Genomic DNA, 25,153 nt, shown 5'->3' with positions numbered 1-25,153 from the left:
GCTGGACTCTCTGCGGTGTTCCTGCTGTTCGTTCTCTGTCCTTCAACTCTTTTGCTTTTTTCTTTCTCTGTGTTCTTGAGCAACAGTTGTACGGCCTTGGAAAAGACATCCCGGGGATCGGGGTCAGAAAGAGCAGGGCAGCCGCATCTCGCACGGAGCTCTATAGCCTGCAGCAACAAACACAAACAGGTACACAAGATGCACATGACTTTTAATCTTAATCAATGAAATCCTGTGCAGATTACATAACTTATGGAAGTTTCAGATCAAAACGATAGTCAGACGCGTCAGACTGAGAAAAGTATAAATCAGACAAAACCCACTCAGCCTTAAGCTTGGACAGTACTCATTCACGCCATGCAAATCATTTTACCTGGGCCTGATCTCAGACCTCCTTCTGGGGAGGAGGGCAAAAGCCAGTATATAAAACTCATTCTCATTATCTCTAGCCGCTTTATCCTGTTCTACAGGGTCGCAGGCAAGCTGGAGCCTATCCCAGCTGACTATGGGCAAAAGGCGGGGTACACCCTGGACAAGTCGCCAGGTCATCACAGGGCTGACACATAGACACAGACAACCATTCACACTCACATTCACACCTACGCTCAATTTAGAGCCACCAGTTAACCTAACCTGCATGTCTTTGGACTGTGGGGGAAACCGGAGCACCCGGAGGAAACCCACGCGGACACGGGGAGAACATGCAAACTCCACACAGAAAGGCCTTCGCCGGCCACGAGGCTCGAACCCGGACCTTCTTGCTGTGAGGCGACAGCGCTAACCACTACAACACCGTGCCGCCCACGTATATAAAACTATATAATAAAATAAAAGGTATGTGAGCAAGTCTGTTTGACGGTGTCAGCACTGAAACAGCTGAAAAACAATAAGCACAGAGCTTAAGAAAGTCACACAGCTAAAGTATTAAAATGGACGCCTCTATGGGTCAAATCTTTATTCCGAAATATCAGATGCAGCAAAGGACATTTAAGGAGCTCACAGATGTTTGAAGATCAGGCCATGAAAAAGAAACTCAAGGCGCTTGATGAAAGACTGCTTATCCAAAGCTTACTGGGTAACATTTACTCAAAGAGTGCATTAGAGCAGCACATTTACAGCACTCAGTTTCCTCTAGTCACATTTACAAACTGATATAAGATACAGTATATACTTATGCTGGCTAAGAAAAGAAGTCTGTATAGATAGAAAGTCATTTGTAAGAGCAGTAATGCACAGGCCTGAGTTTCCCAAAAGCATCGCAGCACAAAGATCATCGCTAAATAGTAGCGTGAGCAGCACAATGAATGCTCTCTCTCTCTCTCTCTCTCTCTCTCTCTCTCGGAGTTAAGATGCTCTTAGCGTTAAGAGGCTTTTGGGAAACTCACCGCAGATTAGTATCTGCTACAAAAGAGCAAGGAGGTGCTTCCCTGGGGAGAAAAAAACAAACAAACAAAAAACTCTATAAAGGCAGATTATTACGTCAGAACATCATTGTGTTTGGGTTTCAATGACATTAAAAAAAAACTATTAATAGAAACATTAACAAACAATTACTCAAAATGATCATTAAGCACGATCCTAAAGAGATCTTCCTAAGTGGTGTGCGCTTGTGATGGCCATGAGTTCTGAAGGATGAACTGGCACGCTGGCTGAATCCCAATCCTCCTCATGGAAAGCTTTCGCAGAAGAATGGAAGGCTACATCCAAAGATGCATACTTCCATACTATTAGTATGCAAAATGTAGTATGTAAGGTGTCCAAATACTCAGTAGGTGTTTAATGGTAGTCGAACATTATTCGGATGATCTACTACATCTGTAGTATGTAGTTTAAAAAACACCACACACTACACTATCCCATAATTCAGCAGGAACCTCTGAAAAAAAAAAAAAAAACAGGAAGAAGAATTTTCTTGGGGAAAATAGAAAGAACATGGCTATCTGAAGTGAAGCCGGTTGTTGCAGCGGTGTACAAATCTCATCTCATCTCATCTTCTCAAGCCGCTTTATCCTTCTACAGGGTCGCAGACAAGCTGGAGCCTATCCCAGCTGACTACGGGCGAAAGGCGGGGTACACCCTGGACAAGTCGCCAGGTCATCACAGGGCTGACACATAGACACAGACAACCATTCACACTCACATTCACACCTACGGTCAATTTAGAGTCACCAGTTAACCTAACCTGCATGTCTTTGGACTGTGGGGGAAACCGGAGCACCCGGAGGAAACCCACGCGGACACGGGGAGAACATGCAAACTCCACACAGAAAGGCCCTCGCCGGCCCTGGGGCTCGCACCCAGGACCTTCTTGCTGTGAGGCGACAGCGCTAACCACTACACCACCGTGCCGCCCCGGTGTACAAATGTATCAGGAATTGTTTAAACATTTCTGCAGAAATATTTTTCTTTTTTAAAATTTATTTCGGGGCGGCACGGTGGTGTAGTGGTTAGCGCTGTCGCCTCACAGCAAGAAGGTCCTGGGTTCGAGCCCCGGGGCCGGCGAGGGCCTTTCTGTGTGGAGTTTGCATGTTCTCCCTGTGTCCGCGTGGGTTTCCTCCGGGTGCTCCGGTTTCCCCCACAGTCCAAAGACATGCAGGTTAGGTTAACTGGTGACTCTAAATTGAGCGTAGGTGTGAATGTGAGTGTGAATGGTTGTCTGTGTCTATGTGTCAGCCCTGTGATGACCTGGCGACTTGTCCAGGGTGTACCCCGCCTTTCGCCCGTAGTCAGCTGGGATAGGCTCCAGCTTGCCTGCGACCCTGTAGAAGGATAAAGCGGCTAGAGATAATGAATGAATGAATGAAATTTATTTCGCGGTATACATCATCTGTGAACATCTGGGTTGGCGGACAGGTAAGATGGAGAACGCCCGAATTGTGTCCTTACTACTTGCTTGCGTAATCACAGAACGTCCTCCAGTCATGATCAGGTAGTACTGTAGGTGCTTAACCTCCGTTAGTGCATACTGAGAATCTGGATGCAGCTGAGTTCTATTCCAAGAACAAAAGGAGACTAAATCTGAAATGGGATGTTCGACAAGCGCATAGGTGTGACAGTCAAGTGTCCACATACTTTTGGTCATATAATGTAGCCATTTTGGATTTGGCAAACTGTTTGCTGGAGTCATTTTATTCATTAAATCAGCTGCCTACAGATGTTGCTGATGCTGCTTTTGTCATTTCAAAGAATTTCTTGCACATCAGACTTGCCTTTTTTTTTTAACAAACGAGTTCAAGTACAGGCGGCACGGTGGTGTAGTGGTTAGCGCTGTCGCCTCACAGCAAGAAGGTCCAGGTTCGAGCCCCATGGCCGGCGAGGGCCTTTCTGTGCGGAGTTTGCATGTTCTCCCCGTGTCCGCGTGGGTTTCCTCCGGGTGCTTCGGTTTCCCCCACAGTCCAAAGACATGCAGGTTAGGTTAACTGGTGACTCTAAATTGACCGTAGGTGTGAATGTGAGTGTGAACGGTTGTCTGTGTCTATGTGTCAGCCCTGTGATGACCTGGCAACTTGTCCAGGGTGTACCCCGCCTTTCGCCCGTAGTCAGCTGGGATAGGCTCCAGCTTGCCTGCGACCCTGTAGAAGGATAAAGCGGCTAGAGATCATGAGATGAGATGATGAGTTCAAGTACATGGGATTACTGTGCCTTTAAATACACATTCTGTCAGTTACGCTGTATAAGAGCACCTGCTACATGACTAAATGTGAATGTAGTTGACTACTGACTAAAAATTCACAATCACTAGTCTTCACTACTACCCCTTTTAGTTGGTTTTTCCAACGCAAACTATGACGACCTCAGTGGGCGTCATTAGTCTGGAGAGGAAGCAGAGTGCAGCAATGGAGAGCGCAGTGGAAGAGGATACATCTTCAGAAAACATGGAATGAAAAACATCTGCAATAACAGAACAAAAGCTCACAAGTAAAAAGCTCGGTGCCCTCCGCTATCCTGCTACTACTGTTTACTTCCCTTGTGCATTGTGCAGTGCCCTGTATTCATGACGCATCCTTGATTACAATGGTCTCATCTCATCTCTAGCCGCTTTATCCTGTTCTACAGGGTCGCAGGCAAGCTGGAGCCTATCCCAACTGACTACGGGCGAAAGGCGGGGTACACCCTGGACAAGTCGCCAGGTCATCACAGGGCTAACACATAGACACAGACAACCATTCACACTCACATTCACACCTACGGTCAATTTAGAGTCATCAGTTAACCTAACCTGCATGTCTTTGGACTGTGGGGGAAACCGGAGCACCCGGAGGAAACCCACGCGGACACGGGAGAACGTGCAAACTCCGCACAGAAAGGCCCTCGCCAGCCACGGGGCTCGAACCCGGACCTTCTTGCTGTGAGGCGACAGCGCTAACCACTACACCACCGTGCCGCCCTGATTACAATGGTTCCACACAAAACTGGTGAAAACGTGGACTGGATCGCTTGCTAGCACCAAGCTTCAAAGAATCCTGAATGGAACCGGTTCAAGAAGAACCTGTTCCCTATTGGTTGAAAAGGATATACGAAAGAGAGAGAGAGAGAGGGGGGACTTATCCAGCCTTGTAATTTTCATGGTAACATTTTATGAACATGACTCACCTCCAGTTCCACTTCTCCATAGGTGAGCGGACGCTGCCACTCAGTGTTGCGGCGCTGCTCTGAAAGTCTCAACGCCGCACGCACTCCCATTTCCACAGGGATGACAGACTCACTCGCTTTTTACCGAAAGAGTAACCTTGTGCAAAAGAATCACGTAACAAGCACCAGTGGGGCAACTGGATTGACTGTTAACTGTGTTGCTAGTAATTAAGTAGCGCATGGTGGATACAGCTCCTTCATTAAAGGCCAATGAATGAAGAGAAAGTGGGGTCTCTTACAGGACATGCTTCCCTATGGAGTAATGTAGGCACACCAAGATTGTGAAAGGACACACACACAAGCTTGATGGACGATTAACAGCATTACCATCTGTTCCCCCTGTGTTTGAGGCACCTCAGTGCCAGTATACAGGCAGGATTCTTTCACTCACTGATTCAGGTTCACGCTGAAGGTTAAGTAAGCCCCTGTGTGTGACTAATACACACACAGACACATACACGCCCATGCGGCACATTTCCCAGCCACCTCCACCACTTTGCATCGTATATTAAAGAGCCAATTCGTGGAGCCAGTGGCTTGTGACGGGAGAGATAGCTGTGCATGTTCCTGTAAATGAGTGTCCTCCACATTCAACTCACTCACTTACTGGCTCTCTCTTTTTCCCTGCGTCAAACTCTGCTCTTCACACACACACACACACACACACACACACACACACACACACACACACACACACACACACACATCAACAGCAAAACAGAAGGTGTCGGTTTGGATGTGAGATATGTTGAGTCACACACGATTCAAAACATCTTTAAGTCTAAATCCAGACACATTTCTCGGGTGAGGGATTTATGGTGTGAGAAAATGTAAACTCCATAGCTGCTTTTTTTTTTTTTTTAAGTATAGTTTTTGATTTGGGGAGAAATAAACTGAAGCTAGAGCGCCCTTTTATGCCACTCCAACTGCCAGATCTCTTGCTTTTCTTTGACACACCCCACTAACCATGAATATTCATAAAGCAGACCCAGAATGTTTATTAAATATTCATTAGCTCGCTATTAGCTTTCTCAGCAAAAGCTGAAGCATTATTTATTGTCGTGAAAGCACGACTTGTGCTGGATGCTATATAACTGACTGCCATGGGCCATGCGCAGGAAGTTAAATATATTGTAGATGTATGCGGCACACTTTTCAGCCATGAGTCAATCTCGCAGAGTTATTTTAATGAATCCCACACATGATGCAGGCTACATAAATCCTGCGATTTTACACAGCATCTTAAAATACTTCTCTCACCACTGAACTGAACAAACCACACAAGCTACAGATTTTACAGGTTTGTCATTGCTGATGCAACTAATCTAGTCCAAAAATTCATCCGAGAGCTCTTCATTTGTGGCCTTGGCTTTGGAGAAAAACAACAACGTTACTCCTTTTCGACCAACAAGAAACGAGTCCTTGAACTGGTTCCATTCAGGATTCTTTGAACCTTGGTGCCAGCTAGCGATCCAGCCCACATTTTCACCAGTTTTGAGTGGAACCATTGTAAAACAAGGATGAGTCACAAACAGAGGGCACTGCACCATGTACAACGGGAGTAAACAGTAGTAGCAAGATGGCGTGGCGCCTTGATTACCCGTGAGCTTTTGTTTTGTTATTGCAGATTTGTTTTCAGTCCATTTTTTCCATTGCGTTCTCCATTGTTGCGCTCCACTTCCTCTCCAAACTAATGACGCTCAGTGAAGTCATCATGGTTCACACTGGAAACCCCAGCTATATTTTGGCTCCAGCTGGGAACCAACTTTTCAGGTTACGAACCAATTTATTTTTGGTCAAAATGATCTCTGTCAAGTTTCCCAAAAGCATCGCAGCAGCATCATTAAATGGTGGAGCGAGCAGCACAATGAACGCGCACTCTCCTAGTTAAGACGCCCTTAGTGTTAAAAGGCTTTTGGAAAACCCACCGCTGAACAATTCAGAATTTGGTGCATGGACAAGAACAGAAACTGTTCCCTGCTGGTAGGAAAAAAAAAAAAAAAAAAAGTGTGTGTGTGTGTGTGTGTGTGTGTGTGTGTGTGTGTGTGTGTGTGTGTAGCGCAAGCTAAAACACCAAAAAGCTAGTGGGAGGGAAAACATTCTGACCACCAACATGAGGTTTGCCCTGAGTGGATCATGTTAGTGATCATAAGATCATGTTTTTTTTATCCTGTTTACAGAGCCTGGGACACCATGGAAACCAGAGTTTTCCCTCAGAGCTGATTTTTTTTTTTTTCATAGCCAGACATTTGCCCCTTTTCCACCAAAGCAGTTCCAGGGCTGGTTTGGGGCCAGTGCTTAGTTTGGAACCGGGTTTTCTGTTTCCACTGACAAAGAACTGGCTCTGGGGCCAGAAAAACCGGTTCCAGGCTAGCACCAACTCTCTGCTGGGCCAGAGGAAAGAACCGCTTACGTCAGCGGGGGGGCGAAGTTGTTAAGACCAACAACAAGACCGCGAAAGATCGCCATTTTTAAGCGACGAGAAGCAGCAGCTGTACAAACGCGAAGTCATCCATTATTGTTGTTGCTGCTGCTGCTTCTTCCGCGTTGTTTTTGCTTCGATATTCACGCCAAGGTTTATGCAAACGTAGCGACGTAACTGACGTATACAGCAACGTAATGACGTGGCTTCCCTTAGCACCGCGAGCTATGGAAAAGCAAACTGGTTCTCAGCTGGCTCGCAAGTTGAACAAGTTGTGAACCAGCACTGGCCCCGAACCAGCCCTGGAACTGATTTGGTGGAAAAGGGGTAACTGAGGAGAACTCTGACCGCCTTTACAGTCCATTGTTTGAAAAGAGTGGGTAGAGATGTCAGAACGCTATAATACTTAGCAAAAAAAATGCACTAATGTTCTTTATTTTTAAGTGAACAGAATTTTCAAATACGGTCATGAGAAGCAATTTCATCACGTCTTGTTCTTGGAACCACACCAGTCAATCTGAGAACGCCTCCACTGATCCCTCGGTGATTCCAGTCACTTCTCATGCGTCATTAAACAAAGAACTAAGGAAGTTCTGTGTAAACTCCAAGTGAATAATTTAGCCTCCAACAAAGCATTTCACCCTGCACTCATGAGCGAATTACTAAGCACACACGAGCTTACATGAACTCACACCCTGTGTGTGTGGATATGTGTTTGAACACTTGCAGGTGCACAGCAGGAGGGTGGTCTCCAGACGTCTTGTTAAGTCTGGAAATCTCAGACAGGCCTGGAAGCTTTGCGTACCCCGATTCTGACTGTTCCTCGCTGCACCGAATCAACATGTCTCAGTTATGTTGCATTTGTATGATAAATAAAACGCAACATCATCTGGACATCATCATCAAAACACAATTTAAGTGTCAGCTCAAGTGGGTCCACCAGAGTATTTTTGCTTCACAGGAGCAAGACTAATGAAGAATTAGAGCCAGGCGAGGCAATTTAAGGTGCTCGTTTACTTGGATTGGTATTTAGCTTAAGATGCAGAAAAATAAACATGTAAATAGCACAAGAATTTGTGCATAATATACATCTCTGAAGAATAATCCTGGGAGTAACTGCAGTGCACTTCAGGAAAGCGGTGGAATATACGAAGTTTCCAAAGAAACAGGACGTTTGGCCAAAAATCGTTCATCAATGTATTATTATTATTGCTGTCTTTAATCCAGTGGTTTTCAATATTTTTGTAGCCCTTCAAGTGTAAAATAAATTCCCCAGACCCCCAGTATGGATCGACATAAACGGTTATATTTGGACCCACGTTTTTTTCCTGAGCACCAACACAACAAATTAGGTACGAGTTGACATTGGTGATTGAACCCTTAAATATAATATTTTTTCAAGGACTTAATGTACCCCATATAAAGAAACCACTGATTTAATCCATGAATGTGTTGTCATTCAGCAGTAAGGAAAACGGAATTTAACCTGGCTGGGCGATATATAAAACAAATGTTCGATATAATTAATTTTCATGCTTAGATAGAGAAAGTAAATTTGACGTTATGCCGTGTTGAATTTTATGTAACGGAGGTCATTTTCACCGCGAGTTGGCCTCGTGGTTAGCATGTCCGCGTCTTGACCGGGAGATCGCGAGTTCTACTCACGGTCGGGTCATACCAAAGACCATCATAAAAATGGTACCTACTGCCGTCTGGCAAGGCACGCTGCAATACAGATGCGAGTAAGGAAGTCAAGCTCTTGTGATTACCAGAGGACTAGCCCTCCACTGTAACCCTAGCTGTATAAGCGAGAGGCTGAGGGCTATAGGAACGGAGATCAGCGCCATACCCATGCGCCTCAAAGAGCTGGTTAGTACTGGGACAGGAGACTGCCTGGGAAGACCAGATCCTGGCATGGAAGGGGCTTTGACTTGACTTTGAGATCATTTTGTTTGCACAGCGCACCATGTTGAGAGGATCCCGCTAGCTTTCTGTTGGCAACCTGGAGGCTGCGTTTTGATTTTCTGGCATGATTCTGAGAAACATTCCCATGGTAGGTCAGTACTGCTGCATCAAGAACTGTCATAGCAGATCGCAGCAATGTTCAAGGAGAAAAACTGGACAACGGAACAGAATCATCCACTTGACGTCCATTGTAAAGTTGGAAAAAAACAACTTTTATTCCGCATGTATCACAAGCAGGTCTTGGAAGTTTCTTTGCTAGATAATATAAAACTAAACGTGACTCCACAGCTAGTCTCACCTCCCATCGATTTCCCAGTTCAACAGTTTAACTGCCGTAAATGCACAAGTGTGCATGCTCTTAAAAGTCACAGTACACAATTACCAAAAATGAATGAAATAACATTATAGATATAAAATAGAAGAAGCAGCCTTTATCTGTCACACGCACACTCAAGCACAGACTTAAGCCCACAGTGAAATTCCTCCTCTGCATTTAACCCATCTGAAGCAGTGAACACACATATGCACACACACGTGAGCAATGAGCACACACACATACCCAGAGCAGTGGGCAGCTATACCAACAGGGCCCGGGGAGCAGTTTGGGGGTTAGGTGCCTCGCTCAAGGGCACTTCAGCCTAAGGCCGCCCCATATTAACCTAACCTGCATGTCTTTGGACTGTGGGGGAAACTGGAGCACCCTGAGGAAACCCACACAGACACGGGGAGAACATGCAAACTCCACACAGAAAGGCCCCCGTCTTAGTCCAATTTAAATGAAAACATACTTATTCGTGATTAGTTTACTTTTAATATTCTAAAATCCAAAAAGTTATAACCCAAAATGTACACCTCCTAGGAAAACTATGAGGAAAAATAACAAGCTAATCCTTGCCTCAGACATATTGTTTAATTTATTGACGATGTTCTCCTACCTCAGATTTCTGAAATGCTCAGCTGTTTCTGATGTTCATGTTCTGACCATAACGAAAAGTTTCAAACCACAGTTAACCACCTGGTTTCTTCAATTTTCACTCAGGACCAAAAATCAGCCTTTAAACTTGAAATAAATCATGTTTTGACATTTATTGTGATAATTATCAGTATCGCCAGAAATGAAGATTTCTATCATGATTACGTTTTTAGCCATATTGCCCAGCTCTAGCTGAGATGATGTGCATGTTTGTGTGTACTATAGAAGAATGAGCTGTGCAAGAGAACAGAGAGATGCGGGTTTGTGTGGCGTTACCTCTGGGATGAGGTGGTCAAGGTGCGTGCTGCGATTGCGGTGGGAGGGGTGAGTGGACAACCACTCAGGCACAGTGGGCTCTTCATGTAATTGCTCAGATAACTCCATCTGCTGCCAAAACACAGGCCCAGCTCTCACATCTGCACATGCCTAGGAAAAGGAGAGTGAGTGCGTCTAAGTACTGTTTAGTCTCACAAAGCTAACTGCAAGTTATTTCCAACAAGAGGCTTTAAAAGCATGTTTTGGATGTCATGTATTTTCTGTGAAGAAGACATTTCTATGAATATGCAGATTGGACACACCCCCAACCGTACACGGACCCACCCCTTCCCAAATATTTAGGGCCCGAGCACCGTTCGGTGCAAAGACCCTATTGTTTTTCAAAGGATGATTATCTCATCTCATTATCTCTAGTCGCTTTATCCTGTTCTACAGGGTCGCAGGCAAGCTGGAGCCTATCCCAGCTGACTACAGGCGAAAGGCGGGGTACACCCTGGACAAGTCGCCAGGTCATCACAGGGCTGACACAGACAACCATTCACACTCACATTCACACCTACAGTCAATTTAGAGTCACCAGTTAACCTAACCTGCATGTCTTTGGACTGTGGGGGAAACCGGAGCACCCGGAGGAAACCCACGCGGACACGGGGAGAACATGCAAACTCCGCACAGAAAGGCCCTCGCCGGCCACGGGGCTCGAACCCGGACCTTCTTGCTGTGAGGCGACAGCGCTAACCACTACACCACCATGCCGCCCAGGATTATTATTATTATTATTATTCTGTCGCACTTGGCTTTTTTTGAGGCATTTCCCATGCACGAAAACTCATGAAATTTGATACACACAATAGTCATTGTAACCGCTTCTCAGCCACAGACGTTTGGCCCCGGGCATGGCCCAGGGACTTCATAGCACCCCTTTTTCCATTTCCCATTGAAATGAATGGGTAGAACTTTGGAGTGATGTCATAAGGTCATTTGGAGTGATGATGACACATGGTCATTTTTAACATACTCCTCCTAGACAGTTCATCAGATTCATGTCAAACTTGGCAAACATGATGCCAAGATATTGCTGAAGTTGAATTGCGAAGGGATTTTTGATATGTTGTAATATGTTGAAATGGCAATAATGGCCCAGGGACTTCATAGCACCCCCTATGCATTAGCCACGCCCAACAGGGCGTGAGGTAATTGGGCTTATATGCGTTTGGACACATGGTCATTTTTAACATACTCCTCCTAGACGGTTCATCAGATTCATGTCAAACTTGGCAAACATGATGCCAAGATATTGCTGATGTTGAATTTTATATCTTGTAATATGATTCTGATACTCTTTAGCCGTTATGGCATCTTTATTAACAATCACGATCTTACACTTTCTCTAGTCGCGGTGGGGAGAACTCCGAACTCGTTTCATCTTTTTACAAACATAACACGCCTGGGCATGTCCTAAACAAAATGTGGTGTCAGAACATGAGTTTCAGGCTTGTGACTTGTAACCCACTGTGGTGAAAACAAAACACTACACCTCATTAAACTGCATTACAATCACATATCGTAACTTTACAAAATATTGGATATCGTAAGTCTGATGATATATAATTCTGTGCACTCTCATACACACACAGTCATATGCATACACACATACACTCTCTCACAAGTACGCACTCACATGCACACACAACATCTATGAGCACAGTTTCTCTCTTTCACACACACACACCTTCTCTCTCTCTCTCTCTCTCTCTCTCTGACAAACAGACAGACACACACACACACACACACACAATAATAGTGACCTGCCATCATTGTGCATTTTGTTGCAGACATATGAAAACTCTGCATGTACACACACACACACACACACACACACTGCAGACACAGGAAAGCTAAGATGACTTAAGATTACAGCGTGAGATAGAGATAAGGAGGAGACACATATATAGTTTTGTACAATATAAATGTACATTTTCACACCACAGAAACACACACACACAGTCTTTGTCTGTCTATCTCTCATCCGTCAAGCAGTCATGGCATCTGCAACATGCATATCACCTTTGAACATTTGATGAATATATGACATGTGACTGTTTTGTTGGGTGGCAGAATGTCCTGGGTTGCAGAACCACATGTGCGAGGGCCCGTCAAGGCCGCTAGCAGCTTTAATTTTCATTGTCCTTCCTCCGCCCCAACTCCACCCTATTCCTTGGCTAGTGTGCAAGGGTGGTTTTAAAACACACAGCCTCACCATGACATACGGTATGACACTTGCACCTCTGATCTGTAAAGAGACCCCTGAAACGTCCCTGAAAAGGTGGGCATATTTATTGTGGTCAAGTGATACTTACATGGATTTATTTAAAAAAAAAAAATAAATTATATATATATATATATATATATATATATATATATATATATATATATATATATATATATCCAAAAGTATTTGCTCACCCATCCAAATTATCGGAATCAGGTGTTCCAATCACTTCCATGGCCACAGGTGTATAAAATCAAGCACCTAGGCATGCAGACTGTTTTTACAGTTTGGAGCTGGCCCCTTCCTCTTCCAACATGACTGTGCACCAGTGCACAAAGCAAGGTCCATAAAGACATGGATGACAGAGTCTGGTGTGGATGAACTTGACTGGCCTGCACAGAGTCCTGACCTCAACCCGATAGAACACCTTTGGGATGAATTAGAGCGGAGACTGAGAGCCAGGCCTTCTCGTCCAACATCAGTGTGTGACCTCACAAATGCGCTTCTGGAAGAATGGTCAAAAATTCCCATAAGCACACTCCTAAACCTTGTGGACAGCCTTCCCAGAAGAGTTGAAGCTGTTCTAGCTGCAAAGGGTGGCCCGACGTCATATTGAACCCTATGGATTAGGAATGGAATGTCACTTAAGCTCATATGCAAGTCAAGGCAGGTGAGCGAATACTTTTGGCAATATAATTCTTGTATGGAAGGACATTATCACTAGGGCTGTGCTCACAGCTCGTGATACTCGATCATGCACGATTTTCGGGGGTCCGATACGATATCGTTTACTCACTTGAAAATCGAAAATCCCATATATGACATATTTCATGCACATCTCCCGGTTCTGTAGCAGGTTGTCATCAATTTTCACTTGATTTAAAGCATGTTTCATGCCAGAAATCGACGGAAATTCATGCTTGCAACCTGTTTCAACCAAAAACGTTTATTTACAAATGGTGCTTCCAGTTACTCAGGGCATGCGCACTAGAAATTAGGCGCTCTGCTTCAATGCGCTCTGCTACAGACGCTGCAAGCCGCTAATTACGTCTCCCATGTCTCTATGGCCTCGTTTCGAGACTCATTGATTAAATTATTTTGGCGCCAAACGTATTCGTGCCCTCTGCTTACAATACGTTAAAGACATCGTTTAACTCGATATATCGCGATATGGTACGATATCGTGAGTAACTGATGGCAAACGAGCACAGCCCTAATTATCACTTATTATTATTACTGATGGGCGGCACGGTGGTGTAGTGGTTAGCGCTGTCGCCTCACAGCAAGAAGGTCCTGAGTTCGAGCCCCGGGGCCGGCGAGGGCCTTTCTGTGTGGAGTTTGCATGTTCTCCCCGTGTCCGCATGGGTTTCCTCCGGGTGCTCCGGTTTCCCCCACAGTCCAAAGACATGCAGGTTAGGTTAACTGGTGACTCTAAATTGACCGTAGGTGTGAATGTGAGTGTGAATGGTTGTCTGTGTCTATGTGTCAGCCCTGTGATGACCTGGCGACTTGTCCAGGGTGTACCCCGCCTTTCGCCCGTAGTCAGCTGGGATAGGCTCCAGCTTGCCTGCGACCCTGTAGAAGGATAAAGCGGCTAGAGATAATGAGATGAGATTATTACTGATTTTTTTTTTTAAATTGTACATGTCTTGAGAAAAAAAAAAATTATGAATACTATATTTTGGTAACGTACTAAAGTCTTTTACAGGAAGGACGATGTGCACCTCCACTACAGGGAATGTCTTTAGTTGGATGTTTCACATTTACCAGAGAAGACATAGTAAATGGGGATGTAAACAGAAAAAGGATTTAAAAAAAAATAATTTCATGGTCCTAATTTGCATTCTAGTATACGACATGCTTCCCCCTGAACACAGTTACAGTACTTATTACCTCTAAAACTTATTCATAGTTTTTTCTGGATTTCAACCATGTTCGACAATGTAGAATGATACGAAAGACATCAAAACTACAAAGTAACACATGGAACATGTTTGGAATGATGTGGTAAACAAAAAACAGACTGTGTTTCATATTTTAGATTCTTCAAAGTAGCCAGTGTTTACCTTGATGATGCTTTGCACACTATTGGCGTTATCTTAACCAGCTTCATGACAGAGTCACCTGGAATGCTTTTTAATTAACAGGTTTTTCTTGCCAAAAGTTAATTAGTGCAATTTCTTACCTTCTTAACGTATTTGAGATCAAACAGTAAATAGTAAATAATAAAAATGCATTAAGTAGCCTTATTCCACAACTGTAGTAATCCATATTGTCAAGAACTGCTCAACTAAGTAAAGAGAAACGACATTCATCATTACTTTAAGATATAAAGTGTCTTTTAATTAATTTAAAAAAAAAACATTAAATTAGAAGTGGTGTCCAAATGTTTGACTGGTACTGTATATATAATTTAGCAACTTTTAGGTGGTTAACCATGACATCCTGTTTCATTGGGGCATAAATATGAAGTGAGACAGGCAGAGGTGGACTAAGTACCCAACTTCATTACTTAAGTCAAAGTACAGATCCTGCTGGTCAAATGTTACTCCGATACACGTGAAAAGTTGTCCAGTCAAATTTTTACTTGAGTTAAAGTACTTGCTTTTAAAAATACTTAAGTATTAAAAGTACATTTTCTGTCAGTGCATTGTTGTTTTATTGCCACAATGCTTACAAAACCTAATGCCTCTGAAGCAACCTACTGGATTTACAAAACGAACGCATGCTGTGCCATCATGGTGGTTTAACGTTAAGCTAGCTCGTCAGTGAAGCTCCACCTGACATGCTAGCAAACTCTTTTCAAACTCAAAATCATATTGGGTTTCTAACGTTACTAGAAAAGAAAGATTTCCACATTCTGTTTATTTGGCAAGATCATGGTAAAACATTTCTGAAAAGACTTCAGATAAGTTAACGTTATTCATGTTAGCGTAACTCCATGTTTACATGCTAACTAATAGTGTCCAAGTTAACTAGCTATGTGTTAACGTTAGTTATGGACAGGGCTACGGCAACTTGACGGGCAAATCCATAGAAAGTCATTTGACTAACCGGACTGCACAGCTATTCCAACATGATCACGAGCTCTTAAAGCACAGACAACTTCACTGCAAGCTTTCTCTTGGAATAAAACGTTTACACACCTCAATATGCTTCTGCAGGTTGGACGGCGGGTTTTTGGAGGCCGTAATGTGGTTCGTTTTAGGCAAACAAAGCAAACATTTAAAACGAAACAAATCTTTAATCCTTTCAGAAAACTGAAACATGGGTTCATGGGCCATGAGTGCATGCATTCTCCAGAAGAACCACCTCCTTCCATTCTGCCATCAACTGATCGTGTTTAAATAAAGCTGCTGAGAAATCACTGAACTTGATTTTATACAGTCTATGGACATGATGTGACCCTAGTGATTACTGATGGGCTGTCTCAGTGTCACCTGCGAAAAAACAATCATGTTTTAGAAAAGAAAAAAAAAACATACACTTTCAAAGCTGCTTCATAGTAATGAGGACCTTGATAGAAATGTAGTGGAGTAAAAAGTACGATATTTGTCTTTCAAATGTAATGAAGTTAAAGTCAGAAGTTTCCAAAAATAAAAAATAAAAATACTCAAGTAAAGTACAGATACTCAAAAACGTGTACTCAAGTACAGTACTCAAGTAAATGTACTTCGTTACTGTCCACCCCTGCACAGAGGCCAAAATCAAGAGTATTTACACTCTTGAAAATGTCCATGTTTACAGTTAGGATATATATGGAAATGAGTGTTTTACTGGGAAATACACCACTCGTATTTTTCATACGAGCTACATCCAGGACATGGAGAACCAAACCAGTGACAAATCTCGATACATGTCACTCACGAGGAACTCAATGAACTGCTTTGATAAATTTGGGTACTTCTTGTTTGTTAATCTGTCTACATAAAAAAAAAAAAGGAAAAAAAAAAAATCACACGGCTTGAAGTTTATCTTCTCGTGTTGAAAAACTCGCATTTTTCATACAAATACATCATGGATCTGAGTGACATATTTTCCACTATTTCACTTGGATGATGTCACATCCAGTGTTTTCATACTGACTGGACACGCATTGTCAAAAATGATGAACCGGTTCAAAATTAAGACTTTTGATTAACTTGCGTGGTTTTTTTTTGTATGTGGATGTGTCCATATAATATCAAGAGCATTACACAGTGGCATGAAAATATGAAGTTTATCTTCTTGTGCCGAAAAATATTTTCACTCCTTCGTGTCACTCACTCGTGAATATGTTCACCATGCAAAGATAAACTTCATATCTTTGCACAACCGTGTAATATCCCCCCCTCTCTCACATACATACACACTATTTATATATATATATATATATATATATATATATATATATATATATTTTTTTTTTTTTTTTTTTTTTTTTTCCCCTCTCCTCAAAATGATTACAGACGAAATTACATTTTAATACAAGGACAACATGAAAAGGGGTCTTGTTACTGCAACTACACTATCACATTTCTGATCAGTGACACTTCCCTAGGTTGTGTGTAATGTTACACACACTGTGTAGACTGAACTGACCTTCACTCAGTGTGCAAGTGTGCTCTCCTTCAGTCTCACATCAATTCACACATCTTCCAGCACACTCTCTGCCCTTTTGTAGAAGGAAAAAAAAAATCTAGCCACTTCTCTGCTTGAGGGCTGGACTTATGAGAGCTCTAGATGGCACAGTGTGCACTACGGGATACACTGCTCTACCAGAGTCATGTGTGTGTGTGTGTGAGAACACTGCCATCTAATGCAGACTGAGGATATGATTTTCATCATAAATCTAAAGATCTACTGTAAGCTGCATGAGAACCACTCTGTTATCTAAACTGTAGAATTAAATGATGAAAATGGTCAAAACTGGCGTTACTGCGTTTTATGAGGACTATTTAATGTTGATGTGTGAAGTACCTTAGCTGCCAGCTGCAGTCCAACCTGATCAGCCTCTGCTTCCAGTTTCCGACTGTAAGGCCTGTCAAACAAGACCTAGAACAGAGCAGGACCTCAATACACCACCACCTACCAACACACACCTCTGATACAGTTCAAAAGTTTGTGCCCACTACCATGAACTGGTGTTATTTTTGTTGTTACGGTCAACAATTATTCAGTTGATGCTTAGTATTAAATGCTATATGTTGTTTTAAATGCTATACGTTATCATGCTGTTCTTTTTTTTATTTTATGATGCCGTACATTGTAGATCATGGTTCAAATTACTATAGTGATATATATATATATATATATATATATATATATAAAAAAAATGGTACTGATCGTACCACTTACCATAAATAATAAGATATTTAAGAGTTATTCCACAAAATCGAGTCGTACGTGAGCTGACAGCCGAGATGGCTATAAGCCATGTACGATGAGACTGAGTGGAATAATTGTTTTATTCTATCCACATTCACTGGATTTTGAGAAACAGAGCATTTTTTTTTTTTGCAAATTCGATAAATAAAAACTTTTATGGGCAGCACGGTGGTGTAGTGGTTAGCGCTGTCGCCTCACAGCAAGAAGATCCGGGTTCGAGCCCCGTGGCCAGCGAGGGCCTTTCTGTGCGGAGTTTGCATGCTCTCCCAGTGTCCGCGTGGGTTTCCTCCGGGTGCTCCGGTTTCCCCCACAGTCCAAAGACATGCAGGTTAGGTTAACTGGTGACTTTAAATTGACCGTAGGTGTGAATGTGAGTGTGAATGGTTGTCTGTGTCTGTGTGTCAGCCCTGTGATGACCTGGCGACTTGTCCAGGGTGTACCCCGCCTTTCACCCGTAGTCAGCTGGGATAGGCTCCAGCTTGCCTGCGACCCTGTAGAACAGGATAAAGCGGCTAGAGATAAATGAGATGAGAAAAATTTTTATACAAAACATCAGACAAAATCATTTCTGCTTAGAACGTAAACACACCGGCGAAATGACAGTAGCAATTTGTGAAAAATGCTATCATGATAATTTTTGGGGTAAAAAAAAAAAACGTCCTTACCATCAAATACTTTTATTCCATATTTTGTTGCTTTTTTTTTTTTTTATTATTTTTTGGGGTTTTGTTTTCGAGTAGAGTTTTTATTTCATCCTCGGTTGGTTCAGCAACACACTCCACCTTTTTGTTTTTCTCTACTCACGGTATATGAGCTGATATCCTAGTAGTAGAGTAGCCAATCAGAGTGCACGATTGCTCATATCCAGTGAATGTGGATAGAATAATTTCCATTAGATTTGTGAGTATCGATATAATTGAAATCAAGGACAACAAGGAAAGTTCTTCGGCTTTCCTAAAGGTTCAATAAAAACTAAAGTGACTCAGATTTCAATTAAAATACGCCATGGCTTACTATTATTACTGCATTGCAAACTTTTGGCCACATTTGGACTGAAAACCAGAGAGGGAGAGATTTACTCGCACTAGTGCAGAAAGCACAAAGCATGCTGTGCAAAAGAAAACTTCCTGCCATTAACGTTCAATAGGGAGGGAAAGTAATCTCATCGCCCCCTACTGGATGCATTCCAACCTCTATGGCAAAATGAATGGGAATATCTTTTCAAAAAATTACATTTCGGGTTACGCTTCAAAGTTAAGACAATGGCTTCCAGATGTTGTGCATGTCGGGCAGCTCTATCGATCCTGGTGATCATACTTTATTTTTTCCACTGATTTGAATTGTTTTGAATGTTTTTTTTAATAAGCTGATCAAAGACTACACGGACCCGACGTCACGTGTGTGACGTCACCGCAAGTCTAGCGCCTTTCCAAATCTGTAGCAGGTAGCGGCCGGCGAGTAGCCTACGTCAACATGCCGATTTGTATAGCGTGGTTGGCGGAGTATTTCTGTACCAATAAGAAATGCATCCCTCGTGGGGATAACCATTACAGATCAGGGCATGTAGTCAACTGCCACGATTCACAGGGAGAGCTGTGAGCACTCGTAAGGGCTAAGACTACTGCTGACGTAATATGATCGACTCTGACTACACAGTTTAGTTGTCGTCCGTTTCTGACAGATTAGGCACAATTTCGATCTTTTAAAAGACAACGAAATTTCACCTGATACTTTTACAGTTAGTAGATAATCCCAACATATACAACGTATTTTTTGGGAGTGTACAAGTTCCACGTCATAACTTCGTGGGATTTTTTTTTAAAAATCGGGTCTATGGGATTTTCAATAGTATGGCTCTCGGCTTAGGAACGCTACCACTAGGATCGCTGTGTTTCACTTTCCCTCCCTATCACTTCGTAAATTGCAGAATCAATTTGCAGAGTGCTAACTTTCCAGTAGCACCCAAATATTTTTCAGTGTGACTGACTTTAATTGAATATAAAATTAGGACATGCATTATAATCAAAGCTTTGTTTATATGAATGTGCTTTATTCAACCACAAGACAGTCTCACCTCAACTAGTTTGCCTTGTATCCAATGGCCCAACAAAGCGAGACTGTCTCGAGGACAGATTGCCCAAATCATCGTCAGTAGGATCATTGATAACAAATCCAGTACATGAGACAAACTAGCCTGCTCTGCCTGAGAGAGAAAGAGAGAGCACGAGAGAAATCATAGTACACATTATTGCTGATTACTTCATCTATTTTTTGTCAGTTATGTGCAAAAACCTGGCAAAACAAAAACACAATCCCACAAACACCAGATTCGTTCATCTGGTTAATCAGTAATCATCACAGAACTATAATATGAATGCAACAGTGCGACAATCAGACTCTTCTCCACCAGCGTCCTGGCGAACTGCATTAGCGAAACGTGCCGCAATGCAGATGGCATCAGAACTTTATATTACCTACAGGAGTCGTCAGAACAATTCCATTCCAACAGCCTGTCATATCAGAGAGCAAACGAGGCTCTCTTCCCTCTCGCTCTAATATCACCCAGCCATTTCAGTCTTAGCAGCCTGGCAGTCGGAGCCCTTAAAATGCACTTCGCTCATTCATTCTCAACTATGTCTCAGTGCAGATAAACATGACACCCGTCTAATAAAATTCCACTCGCTCTCCTTTGCCATCCCACACACGAGCCCAGAAGTAAACATTTAATAGAGACAGATAAAGATCTTGAGTCTTCATATGACTGACAAGGCTATAACACAGTGGCACTCGTTGCTGATACAGCAAATGAAAAGTGTAATAGGATTTTTTTTGTAGACTAAATGTAATGTTTTGACATGAGACACTGTGTTTCTCTGCAGCGCTGCGCAAGTGTCAAATCATGAAGAACTGCGAGAAGGTTATGCACACCTCCGAGGTGTGCGAAATAAAGTAGAGCAGAAATGAAGACTTCTGCTTTTATAAAGTACTTTTATGGAATAATTTATTGAATAAATAGGCTGCAAAAAGGGTTATGGATACTGCAGTAAAATTATTCAGACTAGTGTTTGGGTGAAGGTTTCTTAATGTCTTCTGGAAACCAAAAAAAAAAAGTCATTGTGAAGAAAAACGAAACTCTGTAAAGATGGCTGGCTGAGCAATTAAGCCCCTGTTATGTATCTCTGATTATCAGTCTGATTAGCTGAGCTTATCCACGATTTAATTCCACAGTATGGGCCGTGTTAAACTATGCTGTTCATTCAAAATTCTCTCCACAGTCTCACCAATGCATGATGCAACAGCACTGAAACAGCACACCGATGTGATAACTGCGCCCCAAAACACACTCAACGCCTTTTAGAGAAGACGCTCACTTCCTTTCGATTTAATGCTGATGCAGAGATGAAAGCGAAACATGGTGCGAGCAAACGAGAGATAAACAGGTCGTTTAAACGCAATGAAGGATGTTTTTCTTCCTAAAGAGAATGCAGCGGGACAGCAAGCAGGATGACGGGATGCTAATGCGTCTCCCGCAATATGCTGCTCAGAAGGATTACTCAATCAGCCTACGTGAAGGCATGAAGGTGTGGCACTTACGCTGTGACCGATCAGCGCATGGGCCATCTCATGCCCCAGGACGAAAGCCAGCTGATGGATGTCTCGAACAGCTTCCAGCATTCCTGTAAAGACAAATATCATCCCATTCTATTGCACACACACACACACACACACACACACACACACACACACCCCTTATTATCCTTATGAAGATCTTCCATTGACATAAAAAAGCTAAAGGTTTTATAATATTAAAAAAAAAGTAGTTTTCCTCAACAAGGTCAAAATGGTCACATAATTGGTCCGCACCAAGACAAAAACATGCCCTCAAACAATACTGTCAAAATCTCACTGGATATTCACACCTTTGTTTTTATTTATCCAACACTGAAGCTTCTAGCTCTTAACAGAACAAAAGCCTCACCTTAAAGCTATACTGCCTTTCAGATTTTTTCAAGTGTAGGCCATAAAAAGAATTTTCCCCGACACCCAATTATTTTTGTTTAGTGGACCAAAAGCTACTGAATTCGAATCACAGACTTCCAATTTTATTAGTTCTTTTTAAATAGAACAATTCATGAATTTCAGGCCATGTGGCTCGAAATTCTCCGCTATTTTTTTCCTGCTCACCATGACCCAATTCAAGATACTACGTCATGGTGGGCTTTCCCCGTTCACGCAAGGCATTGTGGGATACAAATTTGAAACAGGAAAGAAAAATGGAGGACGTGAGTGCGCAAATGAAACGTGAAAGACCGACTACAGTAACAGAAAGCGAGAAGAAAAGATGTTATGTTGCGAAGGAAAGGAAACGCAGGACCAAGCTAATAAATATCGGCGGTCAGCGAGCACCTCGGTGTGATCAGCTGTTCGTTTAGCGACAGAATGATGGAACTGTCAGTGCACGGTCAAGGTAAACCTGTAGATGGCAGTAATGCAACACTGTGGATGCTAGTTGCTGTAAAACCCAAACGAAGAAGAAGAAAAACCTGCGCATGTGCACACGACACTTCCTCTGTCTGCTTGACTGTGCGAAGCAAGCGATTTCATGCACATTATTTGCTAAGGAATCCCCTCAAATTAAATAACGTCCCAGCCACAGAATGGCCTGATATTTTGTGAGATATTACAGAAATAAACTTACATCACAATGAGCAAATTTCAGAGGGAACTAAATTTCACCGATTTTATGAAATCAAAAGGCCTTCTAGCTTTAAAGGAACAGTCCACCATACTTCCATAATGAAATATGCTCTTATCTGAATTGAGACGAGCTGCTCCGTACCTCTCCGAGCTTTGCGCGACCTCCCAGTCATTCAGACGCGCTGTCACTCCTGTTAGCAATGTAGCTAGGCTCAGCATGGCCAATGGTATTTTTTGGGGCTGTAGTTAGATGCGACCAAACTCTTCCGCGTTTTTCCTGTTTACATAGGTTTATATGACCAGTGACATGAAACAAGTTCAGTTACACAAATTGAAACGTGGCGATTTTCTATGCTATGGAAAGTCCGCACTATAATGACAGGCGTACTAACACCTTCTGCGCGCTTCGGCAGCGCATTGATATCTGAGCTCCGTATCAATGCGCTGCCGAAGCGCGCAGAAGGTGTTAGTACGCCTGTCATTATAGTGCGGACTTTCCATAGCATAGAAAATCGCTACGTTTCAATTTGTGTAACTGAACTTGTTTCATATCACTGGTCATATAAACCTATGTAAACAGGAAAAACGCGGAAGAGTTTGGTCGCATCTAACTACAGCCCCAAAAAATACCACTGGCCATGCTGAGCCTAGCTACATTGCTAACAGGAGTGACAGCGCGTCTGACTGCGTCTGACTGACTGGGAGGTCGCGCAAAGCTCGGAGAGGTACGGAGCAGCTCGTCTCAATTCAGATAAGAGCATATTTCATTATGGAAGTACGGTGGACTGTTCCTTTAAGGGGAAAAAAAAAAATGTCTGTCTGGTTATATGCAAGGTTGATCAAACGTCCACTTCATGCGAAAGCAAGTGAGAAAAACTAAAACTCTCTATCAATAACTAGAAGTCTGGCTGCACGCATGTATATAACCAAATGTAAATATCTACCATGATGAACGACTCGGACCGAATCATTTGGATTCAACCCAAATAAAAAGGTTCATTCGTTCAATCTCCGGCGTCACTTACAGGCATGACGTAAGCGTTGATGATGGGATCCTCTATCAGGTGAACAGACCAGGGTATGGAATTCATCCCTTCAATATCCTGGTTTCTTTCAACCAAGTGTTGGACCACTCGCTTAACCAGCTGATGCCTGAGGTCAGAATCAGGGATGAACGAATTCCTATATTCCTCCAAGTACTGGTGAAGAAGAGGAGACAATTTTGTAACATAAACAAAACATGTTAGGTGATAAGAAGCTTACGGTGATCTATTAAATCAGACAAGACTTGAATGACGAGAAAACTTACTTTCAAAACGTACACAAGCTGCCTTAAAAACCTTTCCCCTTACTGTTAGTACTACAGATCTACCCAGTGCCCTGGTGAAAAGCGTTTTCGAACACGGATGTGGCCCAAAAAGGAAATACGTCAACAGTCAACTGTGGTATCAGGTCTAAAACTGCATAATTAGAAGGAATTTACGTGCGTGAAAACATACTTTTGATGATGACTAGCCCAGAAACACTCCTGGGTATCAACTTGAGGATTTAGGCCTAGCATGGAAAATCCACACTGATCTTTTTCTGTGAAGTAACACTTGATGGAGTGAGACACATCTGCGTAGTCTGGATAATAGCTGCTGATACCTATGCTTAAGTTTTCAAGTAGGCTTGATTGACAATGGCTATTCAATTGGATGATAAACACCAGAAAAGCTTTTCATGCTTTTTCATTAAAAAAAAAAAAACTGCTCGTTTCTCTGGTGTGGTGACCATAGTGACAACAATGCTACAAGTAGTGCTTGGCCAACAAGGATTATATCTTTGCATCAAACCCACAGGCTACATACAGTTTAAAAAAAAACAGAAAACAGTGTCTTTTTTTGTGCATTATATCAGCAAATTATGAACATCTATAGGGATGATGAAGCTGAACCGCAACGCAGGTGTGTCTTCATCTCAGATTGGTTACTGGGTAGTTAAGCCAGCTGGCCTCTAGCCCACATCGCTTTGCAGAATGCTACGTTCTTCTAAAAACACTGCCGATGGACATCGTTCCTTTTATCAAGAACTAGAATAAACCTACCATGTCCTATATTTTGTATAGCTTAGACAACGGCAATGGTCATTCCTGGCATTCATCAGCCAAACCATATTATTAAATTAAGACTAGTAACCTCTGATAAACAAGGTTACTCTTAAATTTGCTCTAACACAGTCACGAAATGGTTTCATTATAGTATTATATACTGCCTGATCAAAAAAAAGGTTGCTGTTTGGATTTTAAATAAGCAAATACTTATGGATAATGACTGCAGTGATTAAAATGTTCTGGCTGGCAACAATTCTTTTAACCCAAACTGATGCAGTGAGTAGCTTCTAATTTCTTAAACAAATACGTAAGAAGATGCGTCCTGTAGTCGTGTAAAAGATGTTACTGTGTTTCAGAAGGGTTAAATTATTGGTCTGTATCAAGCAAAGAAAACAACTAAGGAGATTGCTAAAATGACTGGAATTGGGTTAAGAACTGTCTAACGCATTATTAAAA

The 25,153-nt window shown here is 42.5% G+C and overlaps 1 protein-coding gene across 1 annotated transcript in view; it reads right to left on the bottom strand.

Moving 5' to 3' along the window:
- Positions 1-25,153, bottom strand: part of oma1 (OMA1 zinc metallopeptidase) — a 44,386-nt gene that overhangs the window by 3,947 nt on the left and 15,286 nt on the right. The window contains 7 exon segments of the mRNA XM_060917582.1: positions 1-59; positions 61-167; positions 10,269-10,418; positions 17,500-17,574; positions 19,982-20,110; positions 21,502-21,609; positions 23,631-23,804. Of these exon segments, the coding sequence (XP_060773565.1) occupies positions 1-59; positions 61-167; positions 10,269-10,418; positions 17,500-17,574; positions 19,982-20,110; positions 21,502-21,609; positions 23,631-23,804 (802 nt within the window).

Source organism: Neoarius graeffei, chromosome 3, assembly GCF_027579695.1.
Source record: "Neoarius graeffei isolate fNeoGra1 chromosome 3, fNeoGra1.pri, whole genome shotgun sequence".
Classification (NCBI taxonomy): domain Eukaryota; kingdom Metazoa; phylum Chordata; class Actinopteri; order Siluriformes; family Ariidae; genus Neoarius; species Neoarius graeffei.
Note: the sequence above shows the minus strand (reverse complement) of the source record. Positions and strands in the feature narration are given on the sequence as shown.